The 15020-nt window shown below is 39.5% G+C and overlaps 1 protein-coding gene and 1 long non-coding RNA gene across 2 annotated transcripts in view; one reads left to right on the top strand and one right to left on the bottom strand.

Annotated features, from left to right (window-relative positions):
• C2H6orf201 (chromosome 2 C6orf201 homolog) overlaps positions 1-8281 on the bottom strand; it is a gene marked incomplete at its 5' end in the record, with an annotated part of 9845 nt that extends 1564 nt beyond the window's left edge. The window contains one exon of the mRNA XM_034759554.1: positions 8091-8281. Coding sequence (XP_034615445.1) covers positions 8091-8281 — 191 coding nt within the window. The remainder of the gene's footprint in view (positions 1-8090) is intronic.
• A 203-nt stretch (positions 8282-8484) lies between these two features.
• On the top strand, positions 8485-13401 carry LOC117873168. The gene is made up of 2 exons (XR_004644646.1): positions 8485-9388; positions 10488-13401. It is a non-coding gene; the product is annotated as an uncharacterized LOC117873168 (long non-coding RNA).
• The last annotated feature ends 1619 nt before the right edge of the window (positions 13402-15020 follow it).

Below are 15020 nucleotides of genomic sequence, written 5' to 3'. Positions count from 1 at the left end.
TATTTCATAGAGGGTGAAATGCACTTAATTTAGGCCCAATATGTAGTTGTTTTTTAAAGGGAATTATGAATCCTAACTACAAAAATGATGTCATGGATTTAAAAATGTGGCCAGGATTTTGTCCATTAACTTCTTTTAAGTTAACTGGAGATTTGCCATTGACTGAAGTGGGAACAGGATTTTACCCAGTGTATTTTGAACAAATCAGTTTCCTGAGGGGGTTGAAACCATATACAACAGCATTGAGCTGTCTCGTGAGATCCAAAGAAACTGCTGTGTAGTTTTAGCACATAAGATGAACAAAGTGCAAAAAGTAAATGGCATTAAAGGTGGAAAGTAAATTGTTTTAATAATCAAAGATTTCAGCAACATAGGTAGTTGGAAAAAAATTCTTCTTGTGTCTGTTCTAGAAAACATCAACAAGTCTTAAATTATATGATTGTGACATGCCAACAAAATGTAGCCTGACATACCTGCTCTAAATTCTTGTGCATCTCCGCCTCGATACTTGGTAAAAGCACATGAGACAGGCGCACTGGCCTTCACTTAATTTCCAGCCTCTTGTTAGTTTATCATAACTATAACACTATAAATATACTGAGCCAAATTCATCCCTGATGTATCTCTACTGAAGGCAATGGAGTTACAACGGCATGAATTTGGTCCATTTTAATGGTACTGAAATATGTGGAAAGGAACAGGGAGAAGGGAGTGAATTAGAGAGGCCCTGCTAATTTATCATAAATTTCACTTTAAAAAAACAAAAACAAAAAACATTGTAGACAAGGGAATTCAACAGACAAGAAAGTTGCCTTCATGCATAACTATAATTAACAGTAATTAAAAATAATAAACTTGATGTACTTAGTCTCTTTGACAAGCAACTGCATTTTCCTATTATGTCAAAATCTTGACCACATGTATGAAGTCATAATGACAGGTGTTATGTTACTAAGTTATTGCGATATAAAAGACTCAGTTTAACAGAACTGAAGCAAGAGTGCCCTTTCTCTTTTTTGTCTTCTCCTCCTTCCCCAGCTGAGCAAGCCAGAGCCAAATTCATCACCACCCAGCAATAGTTTCTGTAGGGAAAGCAAAATTGATTGGTAGAGCAAGAGTGCCTGCTAACCTTTTTGCAAATAAGCGTAACTGATAGCTAATTGCATATTATATCCACTGGAGCACTCTGCTATTATAAAACCGTTCACTTGGCGGGTCTTCAGATTCTCCAACAGGAATAACAGGAAACCATCTGTAGCATTATATGCCCCAGAAAATCTGTTGGCTGCAGGAGTCCTGGCTCATCACAATTCCATTGACTTGTTCAAGGATCATACGATTTAAAAGGATCTTGTGAAGACTGGTAGGTCAAACACTTGAACCGCTTTGTAGCGCAGGGATGTTATTGCAGATATCTGCATGTAACCACCCCAGCTTTTTTGTAATATGAAGAGGTCAGTTTTCTGATATGCTTAGGGCTCCCCCCACCCCCGCTTTTTGCAAATTTCACTGTTGCCTCTATACTAGAATGAGACAGAATGGCACAGTTGGGGAAAACTTTGTACATCTGTGCTAGCAATCGTGTTGGGGAAACAAGGCACAGACTGGCTAGTGTAAAGTCAAAACTAATGCAAGGGATTATGTTTTTATTAAGTCATCAGAGCCAAAGGCAGCAGGAAGCTGTAACCAAACTACAGATGCAGCTTTTTAGAGGGTAGATAATTGTTCTTCTCAGCCTGGTTAGTGTTATAAAAATGACAAGCCAATTGTGTTTAAAATAGTCGTGTACCTGTAGCACCATGTGCTGATTGTTACCTGATAGCTAGGCGAAGAGGTGCATCAATCACATGAATTGGGAGCCTTTCAGCTTACTGGATTCTGAGCTTGGGGCTTTGCAGCAAGGTTGCTGGAAAACACCTTTTCTAATGATGAGGAAGCTGGTTGCAGCAGCTTCCAGCACAGCATGTCTGCTGAGACCACCATGGCATCTAAATCTCTCAAATGAGAGGAATCAAGAAGTCTGCAGGAAAGGATGTAGAAATTTTCATGTACCAAATGCTGAAGTAATAAAATGAAGGGACACCATGTTTCTAAAACTAAACTGATTCTCTTTATTCAGAAAACTATTCAGAGAAACTGCAGCTAGCGTTCTAGCCCCATGCATAAGAAGTGTGTTTATGGTGCCTCCGCCACATTTTCCTTCTGCAACCTGTGCTCTTCCCTCCAAGTTCCATGCTGGTTGTCACTGGGGCTGTCAAGCAATTAAAAAAATTAATTGTGATTAATTGCACTGTTAAACAATAATAGAATACCATTTATTTAAATATTTTGGATGTTTTCTACATTTTCAAATATATTGATTTCAATTACAACACAGAATACAAAGTGTACAGTGCTCACTTTATATTTATTTTTATTACAAATATTTGCACTGTAAAAAAGAAAAGAAATACTATTTTTCAAGTCACCTAATATAAGTACTGTAGTGCAATCTCTTTATCATGAAAGTTGTTTTACAAATGTAGAATTATGTACCAAAAAACTCATTCAAAAATAAAACAATGTAAAATTTTAGAGCCTGCAAGTCCACTCAGTCCTACTTTTTGTTCAGCCAATCACTCAGACAAACAAGTTTATTTACATTTGCAGAAGATAATGCTACCCGCTTCTTCTTTACAAAGTCACCTGAAGGTGAGAACAGGTGTTTGCATGGCACTGTTGTAGCCAGCGTCGCAAGATATTTACGTGCCAGATGCACTAAAGATCACATGTCCCTTCATGCTTCAACCACCATTGATTGAGGACATGTGTCCATGCTGATAAGGGGTTTTGCTCAATAACCATCCAAAGCAGTGTGGACTGATGCATGTTTCATCACCTGAATCAGATGCCACCAGCAGAAGCAGGAGCGCTGCCAGCTTTTCTGCCGCCCTAGGTGGCGGAAGGTCCTGCCCCGAAATGCTGCCCCCTACAGAGGCGGCAGAAGGTCCCGCCGCCGAAATACAGTCGCCGACCCCCAAATTGTAGCGCCCTAGGCGACCGCCTAGGTCGCCTAATGGGTTGCGCCGGCCCTGAGCAGAAGGTAGATTTTCTTTTTTGGTGGTTTGGGTTCTGTAGTTTCCGCATCGGAGTGTTGCTCTTTTAAGACTTCTGAAAGCATATTCCACACCTCGTCCCTCTCAGATTTTGGACGGTACTTCACATTCTTAAACCTTGGGTCAAGTGCTGTAGCTATCTTTAGAAATCTCACATTGGTACCTTCTTTGCATTTTGTCAAATCTGCAGTGAAAGTGTTCTTAAAATGAACATGTGCTGGGTCCTCATCCGAGATTGCTATAACATGAAATACATAGCAGAAAGCCGGTAAAACAGAGCAGGGGACATACAATTCTCCCCCAAGGAGTTTGATCACAAATGTAATTAACACATTATTTTTAAGGAGCGTCATCAGCATGGAAGCATGTCCTCTGGAATGGTGGCCGAAGCATGCAGGGGCATACAAATGTTTAGCATATCTGACACGTAAATACCTTGCAATGCCAGCTACAAAAGTGCTATGCAAATGCCCTGTTCTCACTTTCTGGTGACACTGTAAATAAGAAGAGGGCAACATTATCTCCTGTAAATGTAAACAAACTTGTTTATCTTAGTAATTGGCTGAACAAGAAGTAGGACTGAGTGGACTTGTAGGCTCTGAAGTTTTACATTGTTTTGTTTTTGAGTGCAGTTATGTAACAAATTTTTTTTATAATTGTAAGTTGCACTTTCATGACAAAGAATTGCACTACAGTACTTGTCTGAGGTGAATTGAAAAATACTATTTCTTTAGTTTATCATTTTTACAGTGCAAATATTTGTAATCAAAAATAATATACACATTGATTTCAATTACAACACAGGATACAATATATATGAAAATGTAAAAAAATCCAAATTTAATAAATTTCAATTGGTATTCTATTGTTTAACAGTGTGATTAAAACTGCAATTAATCACGATTAATTTTTTTAATAGCGATTAATTTGTTTTAATTAATCGTGTGAGTTAACTGTGATTAATCAACAGCCCTAGTTGCTACATCTTTCCTTCTTAACAATTTTTGTTGTGTCTTTTGTGCAAGCCAGCATTCGCTGGTTTGCTGGGGCCAGAGGTTACTAGTCTGTAAGCCTCAGTCCTTCAAGTGTGCTGGTCTTCGACTCTATCTCCCACTCTTGTCTGTGTTATAACTTTTTCAGGGAACTTGCTTCCACCCTATTGATGCCTTCATTCAGTTGACTGGCATCCTATAGTGCTGTGTATTGCTCATATATCTTGTTTCTTCTGACCCTCCTTCCTCAGGCCAGCTGATGTCTGAGGCTCTTTGTACATCCCACTAGTCCTGGCCTTTGGCCCCTGCAGTCTGCCACTATTTAACAATTGTCTTCAGTTTCATCTCTGCTATTGTTCTGAGTCTGTAGCTACCTCCTATGAACTGTATCCCACTGCAGCTTGGACTGTTGCCTGTGGCCTTTGCTTTGTGTGACTATTTGATGGTTAGACCCAGAGCTGCTGATGTATGCATAGTGGCTCAAGTCTCTGGCTCTTTTGTAGTGGAGGGCTGCCTGCTTAGCTTGGCATTCTCATAAGAGCTGTTGTGTGCTCCCTGTTGTTACTCTGCTGTGCTGCAGCAAACTATCCTTCGTGGGAAGCAGGGTCTTAGTTCTCCAACCCATAAGTCTCTGTTATTGGGCTACTAGCTAGTTCCTGGGAGGGTTTATTTCAATGGTCCAACATTCCCAGGTATGGATCCCTTTCTATCTGTTTTGCCTCTGCCATCAGTCTCTTGACTGTTTTTAAAGCCAACTCTGCCTTTCTGTTGCTTTGTGGGTACTGGGGGGGCAGGGAGCATCTTGTGCTCAGAGTCTCATTTGGTGCTGAATCGTTTGAATTCTGCTCCAGTAGCCCATTGTCTGAGAACAGTGTGTCAGATACGCCACATCTTGTAAAATGTACCTTCAATTTCTGGATCATAGTTCTTGCCGGAGTCCTCTAGATAGTCATAGGAGATTTTAACTCCAATTTCTGAGAGGTGGACTGTCGTTCGTGTCATTAAAAGGAAACCAATCTATTCCGACCTTTTCCTAGGGTTGGGTTGGGATTTAATGAGGCTGTAGCATCTCCGTCTATTGATCACTACACTCTTTGCACACCTCGCACTGCTCCATGTATGCTCTCAATTCATACTTGGTCAATGTATATACACATTTCCTGACGTGTCTCAGGCATGTCTATACCCCAGGTGTGAAGTGTGTATCCATCCGAAGATGTCAGCTCTTAAAACTGTTAGGATTACTGCTTGGTTCCCTTTGAACAAAATCTTGTCTTGCTCATCCCTCACCTGAGAGTCAGGAGTAACCTCTGGGGGCATTTGCTGTTTGTGATCTGGCCAACCCTGAAGTCTGAACAGTTTTGTTGCCTGTAAAACCTCATCCTATTCAGTACTTTGCTGGATTGCCTGGGTGCTCCCATCAGAGATGTGACAGTATTGTACGTTGTAGCATGATGGCAGACTATCTTCTATTCCACCGAGCTGAGAAATGACTTGCAGGTGGAAATGAAATCTCTTTTGGAGCAGGACCTACAAAGTGTCTCAATAGATTGGGAAGTCCATTTGCAGAGCTCCTCGTCTGGAATGGCAAGATGGCTTGATGAAGTCACCAGCAACCTGACTGCCATGGACCAGAAGGTTTGGACTTCATTGTAGCTTAATAACAGTGTAACAAATGCCAAGAATGGGGTCTTACAAGGTTATGGTTACAAAATCAGTCTGGAAATTCCCTTTACAGATGTGGCTCAAGTGAGGCAAATGATATGTAGGCAATTGGTTTGCTGTGAACAAGTTGTCCTGCTTCCAGGATCAGAAACAGTAATAGCAGCTATATGCTGTGGTAACTTTCCATCAAGAGAAAGATAAGGAGTGGTTGTGACCTGCTTTGAGACCCAGATTCTCAGGGAAATCTTAGCGGCTAAAGCTCTTGTGAATCTGAAACAGGAATACATGTTTGTTTTCTGAATGTTTCTGAAAAACAGTAAAAACAGGAACAATGGTTGCAAAATGTGAACCAGTGGATCTGGAAATGCTGGTATAGAAGGAAAGCTACAAAGGGGAAGGGATGCAGTTTTTGTTGGTCTTATTTCAGCATTCTGCCGGAACATTTCAATGAGGAGCAGCAGAACAGTCTAAGGGACTTTCTGTTAGGAATCAGGAGTCCTCCTAGTTCAACAAAGAGAAAAGTAGTTCTGTTCTGGGCCAGCATAAGATTGATACTGAGGGGAAATGACCGTTAAGCAGCCACTTCATCATTTCCCAATAGCAAAGAGAAAAGAGTGGTTACATTTCCTCAATAGCCTATATCAGGAAAGCATAGCTGAGCCTTCAACCAGTCCTTGGGCCATACCCAGAGTTCTGGTTAAGACAAAGATGATAGCACCAGATTGTGTGTGGACAACAGAAAATTAAATTAAGTCACTTTAAAGGACTCTTATCCATTACCATGAATAGGTGATACTCTGGATGCTCTAGTGGGATCTATATAGTTTTCCACACTAGGTCTTAAAAGTGGTATTGGCAAGTGGAAGTGGATCCAAAAAATGGGAAAAAACTGCTTTCCCTGTGGCAATTGATGACTTTTAGCTTGTGCAATGCATCACACTTTTGAGAAGTGAATGGACAGAGTATTATATGGCATGCCATTCTCTGTCAGTTTGCTATACCTAGACGATATCCTGCTGCTAAAATCTTTGAACAGGAACTGATATATTTTCAAGTGATCTGTGATAAGATTAAAGCTGCCAATCTAAAATTGAATCAAAAGAAATGCAAGTTGTTCCGAAAAAAGGTAATTTACCTTGGGTGTACAGGTAGTTTGGGGTGTGCGAGATTTCCATAGAAACCAAAGAAAATTGAGATTATGCAGAACTGGCTAATTCCTCAGACAATCGCACATCTGCAGTTTTGTAGGGCCCTTCTCCTAATACAGAAGGTTCATTTGTGGATTTGCTAATATTGCAAAATCACTACATAGAGTGGATGAGAAAGGGAAAACATTTCAGTGGTCAGCAGAATGTACTTTTCAAGGCTGATAAGGGTGTTTGTGACAGCTCCTGTCTTGGCCTATCCATATTTCAAAACCCTTTTCATATTGGATGCAGATAGCAGTGCTTACTGATTGGGGTCAATATTGACCCAAGAAAACAAAGGACTTGAGAGGGTGGTGGCTTATCTTTCTCCAGAGAGAAATTATTTCCCCACCTGAAATAAACTCTTGGCAGCGGTTAAATCTATAGAACATTTTCACCATTTGTACTGAAGGAAATCTGTGGTCTGGTCAGGGCAGACCTCGCATCTCTGCAATGATGCTTTAGATTTAGGATCCTGAGGGGCAACTTGCCAGGTGGTTGGAAAAACTGCAGTGTTATGATTTCACAGTCATGCCTTTTAGTAATGCTAATGCCTTGCCCAGCGGCCCTTGTTGGGAGGCTAATTGCAAACACTGCCCTTACTCAAGAGAGCAAGGAATTAGTTGCTCAGGGAAATGAGTGTGCTTGGGAAGACATGGCTGTCTCCTCTCGTCCATAACTCGCAGAAGTGCAAAAGTTCCTGGTTCACACACTGGACAGTGGATATGGGTGTCCAAGAGTAGACTTCAGAACAAATAAAAGCTTCCTAGAAAGAGGATCCTGATATCAGAATAGCGTGTGATTGGAAAATCGTTTGGGAAAACACAGCCAACTTGAAAGGTAACATGCCCCTCAAAATACTACAGTAAAAGCTTTCTGGTTAGAGTTGCAAAGCTTGGAGTTCAAAAATAAAATATTGTATAGGTGCAAAAGGAAGATAAAACTGCCACAATGAGGCCAAATTTTGCTCGTCTAAAACTGGAGTAACTCCACTGACCTATTTCTGTTTTACATCAGTATAAGTGGGAGCAAAATTTGGCCCATAACACCTCCTAAAATAGCTTTCCTAGCTATATCCCCACATATATCACACTGTTAAAGTGGTATCTCTGTCTACAGTATCCTGAAAGGATAAGACTGATGAGTTTTACCTTACAATTACTGCTGCCATCGGGGTGTCCTTTAAGTTCAATCTGAATTGCCTGTATTTCTCAGCAAGCCTGTTGGAAATACTTCTTTTCCAGAGTGGTACGTGGTCTGGCTCTGGTGAAAGATAAAGCTCACGGTGTAGCCCCTTACCGGTTAAAAGATTTTCAAAGCTGAAGCTGTGGAAACCTGAACTCAAGCAAGAGAGAAATTAAAAATATAGAACCTTCAGTTCTCTTGGCCAAGATTTTTTGTCACCAACAGTGATTTTAGCTGCCTCAGTGTTTGGGGGACTAACTTGTGACACCTTAAAGAGAGCCCAGTTTTCAGAAAACACTTTGCACCAGCTCCTTGGAAATCAGGACCGCTTAAAGTGTCACAAATTGTGCACCAAAAATCACGGCCCTCAAACATATTTAAAATAATCTATTGCAGCACAGAATCTGCTTTTTTTTATATGGAGTGGCTGTATTGGCAGAGACTCTTAAATCTATCAAGGACTGATGCCTGTCATAAAAAGTGCCATCTTAGAATTTTTAATAACCAGAAGTAGTTGGAAACTTTCTTCTATTTTATGTTGAAGATGGCACCTCTAGTAGCTGAGAGCCCCTCAATACTAGACTAATGTATTGGGTCAGTACTGACACCAGGGGAAAATTTACACTGAGTGAGCAACACCACTTTCAGCAGCATCTAGGTTAGTATTGACCTGGCTTGACCCTGTTTAGTTTGTAAGTACTAAGGAGATCACAGACCTAAGAGGTATGGCTGCAAGCAAATGAAATTAAATCTGAACATAAGTTTGGGATTTTTTGGCTTGTAGCAATGATACTTTAAGCAGCAGTATTAAACGTCACTTGTCCTGTTTGAATTCTGCTTTCTGGACCTGTCCTAATAAGTATTTCCCTCAGTAACCATCTTTGCATTATTAATAACTAACTCAATTTGGCTTGCTAGAGTAAGAGTTTTCCTTAATATGTCTGACTATGTTCAAGTAACAGTCTTTCATGAATTCATGTAAGGTTTTCCCACTAATTGGTTTCTAAGCGTGTCATCAATCATCACTAAATTCACATGGTTAGGTGCTTGTTCCCTAATGCAGAGACTAAGGCACAGCCGAAGAGATGAAAGACCAAAGAAGTGGAGCAGAAATAAAACTAAGCATGAAGATGAATATCAATAGTTCACAGCACGAGGAGTGAGAATGAAGAGAGAGACGTTTATCTGTTGCATTTAGAAAAATTTAGACAGGTGATTTACAGGAATAGTGGAAGTTTGAGTTTGCTGGAGCTCCATGACTGAGGTAACAAAATAATGACTATGGGTGAAATACTATAATTCCTGATTGGCCTTTGCTCAGGCAAAGATACCATTAAAGTCAACCACGGTCATCAGATCATGCAATGGGCCAGCACTGCTACCAACTCCTGTGATTTTATTGTGAGTCCTGTGATAGCTAGATGTTTTTTTTGTTTTTTTAAGCCCTAGTTCCTGAAGTCATGCCATTACATGAGAATCACAGCTATCATTCTTTTTTTAAATTTTTTTAAAGTAGTATGTTCCTAGCCCTCATGGTTGTGGAGAGAAGTTGGAAAATGTGACCCCTAAATCCAAATGCAAATACAAAGACCCCAAAATGTATTATTTTAAAAATCGTATGATTTTTTTTTTTTTGTGTGGGTGCTGACTCATGATTGTTGAATCTTGAGGCTGGCAGTACAGCAAAAGAGGGAAATTATTTGAGAATCATTCACTTATCAATATGCAGTAATACAATATTTCTGCTCTAACCACACTATTTAATCATGTCCATAGGATAATAGTTAAAGCTTTAAAGGGTTTTTTTTTAGTAAGCATATACTTTAATAAAGGGAAATTTGTTTTATATCATCTGTGATGGAGGGAATAGAATACAGAAGAGCTTTGCAATATTCTGCTAAACAGCTGCTGCATTCTGTTCTAGAGTTCGCTGCATTTTAGTAGTGGGTGATGTGATCCTTCTATATAGACCTGATCCCATAAGCTGATCTAAACAGGTAGGGATCTCTCTACTTGTTTAGCGCCCCACTTACTTCAGTAAGGTTCCGTGCAGGCATAAGCATTAGCCAGCACCGAGCAGCTTGCAGAATCAGGTCCACAATTTGTGATTCTGGATCCCTTTGGATGAACTGTTTAGAGCACTTTAAGGACCTAATTTTTGGAGGTATTGCATATCCACAACTCCCATTAAAGCTAAACAGTGCTGTCAGTGCTCAGCATGTTTGAAAGTCATGCCATAAATGTATATTATTTTTGTACAAGGTGTGGCTCTGTAATAATAGCCTCAACCATGGTTATCTGAATGTCTACGATATTTTGATCTAACTTTATGGTTAGCATCATTAATATTTAATTTCATTCAGGAGCTGAATATTGTTGGGGACTTCACCACCCCCAAGACCTTTTTCTACGGAATGTTCAAAGATTGTAAACCACAGTCATTTTACTAGAGTATCATATATTAATTTCTCTTAGGGTAAATGTAAAGTTGATAAATATATTATGGTAGTGGTTTTCAAACTGGGGTACATATATCCTTAAGGGTACGCAAACTCTGTAATGGTGGACAGCGCATTTTATTTACTAAGAATTGGCAATCTAATAATAGGTATATTCTGACCCTATCTCAGATGGGGGTGCGTGGTAGACTACATTATTTGGAAAGGGGTATATAGCCTAAAAAGTTTGAAAACCACTGTATTAAGTAACTGGTGCTTCTTTTTAATGGATGTGTTGTCATGTTCTTACACGTTCCAGGGTAAGAAAAATGAAATATATATTGAACAGCAATGTAAAAAACAAATGATATTTAGAACACCTTTAGTCAGTGAACTTCTTGTTCCTTGTTTAGAATAGGAATAGGATCCTTTTGAGATATACTCAGATCAGACCATGTTGCATTGAGAAATTGTTACAGTATTTTAGGAGAAGGGGCAACTTGTATTCTGCAGCCAGGAAGAGACTAAAATTAGAAATTAGCAAATTTGGTGTTAAGGTCACTTGACCTGGAAAAAGCTATAGGATAGCATCTCTGCTTTTCCCTAGATAGAAGTGAAAGCAGCCAACTCATTCTGCCATTGGATATTATGGACTGACATAAATGTTGCCTTTGTGGGAGCTGAGTATGGAGTATTGTTTTATGTAGGTGTTTTTTTCTTCTTTTTTTTTTTTAACTGTTAGGCTGCAATTCTGCCTTCTGTATATCTTAGTGACACCTTCAGTAAATTATTCCTTTAGTTAAGGATGAGGAGGGTAGTAAATGTCTGGTTAGTTAAACTACTTTATTAGGTGTGTCTGATATTTTAATTAGGATCTGTTCCGATCCCATGGCTCTTTGGTACTGACCAGAGATGGGCCTAAGCCACACAACCTGAATCTGGATAGGATTCAGATTTCAACCCAGAGGTAATGGGACGTTTAAATTTGGTGTTCCTGTTGAGACCCATCTCTACTACTGATCTAGGAACTCAAGCAATTCTCCTGATCTCCATGTTTGAGGAAGAGGAGAACAAGTTGAGCTCTCCATTCCCTACAAAGAACATTCATATAATCATTCAAATCAGAAACTCTGAAGACTTCAGAAAAATTAGTTCCATCCGTACATGTATTTTACCGGTACTTTGAGTACAGCCTTACTTTCTCCTTCCTTGGGAAGAGACAAAATTCCTTATACTTAGTGTTTTGATTTTTAAAGTAGAACAAAAGTCCATTTCCCTAGTTGATATTGATTCTGAAGCCCAAGGATAATGTGTTAGTGACTGCATCTAGAATGGCCATTCAGATCAGAGCATTTTCATCTTTGATAGTGAAAGGGCAGAATCAATAAGATCTGGGCTCTTTATCAGCCGCCTCAATCAGTGGTGTGAGGTAACTTGTGTTCTGCCATCTACATAGACTTTTTTCCTTTGTAAGGAGTAGTTGAGAAGGATGTCCATTCTCCCCATTCCCAGCCCCCCAACCCACCTGCCTCCTGAAACTCATTTTAAATTTCTGTCAGTAATCTCTCAGGATTTAAAATCTCTTTAGCAAGTCAGAGGTATTTTGTTAGTTGCACCCTCCAAAGTCCTTGATTCACAGGTCCTTTCCTTTCACACAATCTCACAAGTGTTTTGTGGATTGGAGTGTCAAGTTTAATGTTGCTGCTTAGAAAAGTACAATTGGATTTGTCCAGATGGACACACTCACAGGTCTCCTTTTATACGCAGGATTAATTTTATTAAAATATAATCCTCCCATTCTCACATCAGTTCCTTCCGGCATTCTCCTTTAATCTTTTGCAAAGTAGCATTAAAACAATCACTGGCATTGATTAAGAATTACATTAAAATGCAGACACACCTTTTTAGCTACAGCTGCTGAGAAAAAATGAACCTGGGATTTCCTTTTCTTAGATTCAATCTCCAAGCCAATCAGATATGATAAGATGTGGCTACACTAGTCATTTGAACATTATCATTAAAGGGGAATATAGTCATCTCTTAATGTCCAAAGAATTGCTTCTATTCTGTAAGGAAGTCTCTGCCCTCCAGTCTTAAAACTAGTTGTTTGTTGTTCCATAGTCTTGGTTTGGAGGACGATCTACAGAGATTTCTGATTTGCCAATTCATATAGGGTGAAATTCACCCCCATGAAACAGAAAAGCAATGCACCACTTAAATCTCACTCAAACTACAGCTCAAGTAGTGCCTAAGCTTTGGGCAGGCTCTTGGCAGAGGAGTGAGTTTCACCCACATTCCTTTTAGCTTGTTGGGATACTTCTTTCTTTTTCTACTGTTTAGGAAGTATTTGATACATACCTATTTGGGATTTCTTTCTGACCAAGATTTCGGTGACAATGTTACTCTGTCTCTATCTCTTCATATTTTTTTACATTATGAGTTGCAAGAAAATTAGAAATCTTTGTTCATCTTATATTAGGTTTAAGTGTTTAGACAACTCTATATTACACTATTCATCTCAAAATAGAGATTCTCAAGTTTCCAAAATAGTCAGGCAGTTAAAAGAAATGCCCATTCACTGCAAAAAAAAAAAAAAATCTTTTGAGTTGGTCCTGACGTCTTGGAGAATATTTCAGAATAAATAGTTTCCCATTACACCATCATGTGAAAGTCCACATGTAGGTGGAAGATGTGTGAAAGTTAAATATGTCCATGTCCTATTGCAGAAGGAAGACCAAAAGATTTTGGCTGCTTTGTTTGTTACAACTGTCTTGTCATTGCTATTTGTTTGCTTGTAAGTTGTGAGGATATTAAATAAACAGGCTGAGCTCAGTGTTGAAGAACATGAGAATGTCTCTCTTCTTTCTTCTGAAGGTGGAAGACGCACCTCTTTCAGGGGCTTGGCTGGATTCAGATATCAGCCTCTGTCACCTTTCATAGGCTCACCACCTTCATGGGATGGTTTTGGTAGCACCCTCAGCTCGCTTAATATGCAACCCGCTAATGCATATGTAGCAGGATTGTAATTAAATATTATAGTTATACTGCTTTTGTCTTTGTGGCAAGAAATTGTCATTTTTTCAAGTTGGAGTTTTAACTTTTTATTCAATTCATTTAATGAGTTATCCCCTTGGTTCCATCCAGACTTAATAACAATTTAACGTCTGTTTCAAATGGGTCCAAATGCTCCTATTTTCTAAAAAAGTCTTTCAGCTTTAAGTGCTTTTAAACTTAAATGATTCTTAGAATCTTTGAACTTAAATCGTCATCGAAGGTATTGTCTTTTCTTCTTAACAATCTTTTGAGAGGTTCTTCTTGTCTTCCTGAGTTTAGTAAGGAGGTTGCTTAAGCATTGCCAGATTGCTAATTCCTCAATTAATATAAACCTGCTAATACTCAAATGGCTTCTTATAGTAGTAACCAGTTATAGGCAAGTTCATTTGATTACATATTGGTAAATAAATCATCTCACTATTCATGTCACAAGGATATCAGGAAATTGTTACATTAAATGTTTACATTCAGATCCTAGCCAATTGCAAAAGAACATAACAAAAAGAAGCTTACAACATCGTAAGCATTTAAGGAATAAATGAAGGATTCTTACTGGTGCTTGGAGTTCTTAGAAATGGCTCAGCATATTCACACTTATGGGTACTGCACTGCCTTGTGGTGCCTTATGGTAGAACCTTCTCCCAGCAGTGTCTGTCAGCATGCTTTTGCACCCCCCGCCTTTCCCCTTCAGCATCTCGGAAGGTCCTGAGAGCAAGGCTATATAAGGGGTGCAGCACCCGCTATCACCTCAATTCCTTCCACTGCAATGGTAGAGAACAAAAAGTGACTGACTGACAAAGAGGGGGAAGTGGGTGGGAAGTGAGAATATGCAGCGCCATCTCATAGAACTCCAGTTACAAGTGAGTAACCTTCATTTCTTCTTTGAATGGCTCTGCATATTCCCACTTACAGGATAGACTGATAAGCAGTGCTGAAAATAACATGGAGCTAGGTACAGAGTTGTAAATGAATAGAGACTGCAGCACCGCTCTAACAAATTCAACATCTGCATTAGCAGCCAAGTCCAAAGCATAATGCATAGTGAAAGTTGTGAACAGAACTCCAGGTAGCAGCTCTGCAAATCCCCAGAGCAGAGACTTGTTTAATACAAACAAAAATGGTTGCCACAGCTCTAGTGGAATATGGATGTATTGGCAAAGACTCCTATACCTGGGACAACGCATAACATTCAACAATAATTCATCTAGAAATGGTCTGGGGAAAAACTGTATATCCCATGTGATTGTTTTTGTTCTAAAAATCTGGATGATTTATGAAAACTTTTAGTTCTTCTTCGAGTGCTTGCTCATATCCATTCCATTAGGTGTGTGCGCGCCGCGTGCACGATCGTCGGAAGATTTTCTACCCTAGCAACACCGGCGGGTCGGCTGTGGAGCCCCCTAG

Source organism: Trachemys scripta, chromosome 2 (genome assembly GCF_013100865.1).
Source record: "Trachemys scripta elegans isolate TJP31775 chromosome 2, CAS_Tse_1.0, whole genome shotgun sequence".
Taxonomy (NCBI): domain Eukaryota; kingdom Metazoa; phylum Chordata; order Testudines; family Emydidae; genus Trachemys; species Trachemys scripta.
Note: the sequence above shows the minus strand (reverse complement) of the source record. Positions and strands in the feature narration are given on the sequence as shown.